The following is a 943-nucleotide window of genomic DNA, read 5'->3' as shown; positions in this document are numbered from 1 at the left end:
CGGGGACATAGGGTAAAGAGAAGCTGAACCATATTACGGCATTCCAGCGAGAATCATATGTCGAAGGATTGAAGAAGGCGATTTCTCCAAGAAGAGTCTTGGACCTGAAGGTGTTTTCGGTGCACATAATGAAAATAAATTAGTTTCCCATATTCAACGTCTAGGTGCAGCAGGTATCGCTCCAGACAGGCAACCAGTTAGGGTGTTGGCGTACATATTTGCTGAAAAATTAAATATTAAACACACGTTCTCGCATGAATCGCAGATGGCAGGAAACGTATGGTTAAATTCCTTCCTGAGGAGAAATCCTGAACTTTCTTTGCGACAAGCTCAAGTCCTCTCTATCAACAGAGCTCAAGGAATGAATCGTGAAGATCTGAAAAACTATTTTACGTTGCTAGAAAAGGTTATGGAAGAACATGATCTAATGAATAAACCAGGTAACATTTTTAACGTCGATGAAACAGGATTCCCACTCATTAACAGACCTGGAAAGGTTGTGACCTCCAAAGGTTCAAAGACTGTGCACACATTGACTCCAAAAGAAAGGGGAGACAATGTAAAGCTGATAGGGTGTTGCAGTGCAGAAGGAACATTTCTCCCTCCTGTTCTTATTATGAAAGGTGTGAATAAAAAACCTGAATTCGTTGATGGACTTCCTGCAGGATCCGATGTCTACGTAAACCCTAAATCGTCGTACATCAGTGCTGATCTCTACATGAAATGGTTCAAAGAACACTTCGTTTCCAGCAAACATCCAGGCAAAACGCTTCTACTCCTAGATTGCCATTCATCACATGTCCATGCATTCGAGCTTCTGGAGTATGCGGCTGAAGTTGGTGTTATTGTTTTGTGTTTGCCAAGTCACACTACACAAGCCCTTCAACCCTTGGACCGATCTATATTTGGTCATATTACAACAAGGAAGCAACATCATGGATGA

At 41.9% G+C, this 943-nt stretch overlaps 1 protein-coding gene across 1 annotated transcript; it reads left to right on the top strand.

Moving 5' to 3' along the window:
- The first annotated feature begins 265 nt into the window (after positions 1 to 265).
- Positions 266 to 943, top strand: LOC146001398 (uncharacterized). The gene has a single exon (XM_083138714.1). The coding sequence runs from the start codon at positions 266 to 268 to the stop codon at positions 941 to 943; it is 678 nt and encodes a 225-aa protein (XP_082994840.1).

Source organism: Lepisma saccharinum, chromosome 17 (assembly GCF_977018435.1).
Source record: "Lepisma saccharinum chromosome 17, izLepSacc3.1, whole genome shotgun sequence".
NCBI classification, from domain to species: domain Eukaryota; kingdom Metazoa; phylum Arthropoda; class Insecta; order Zygentoma; family Lepismatidae; genus Lepisma; species Lepisma saccharinum.
Note: the sequence above shows the minus strand (reverse complement) of the source record. Positions and strands in the feature narration are given on the sequence as shown.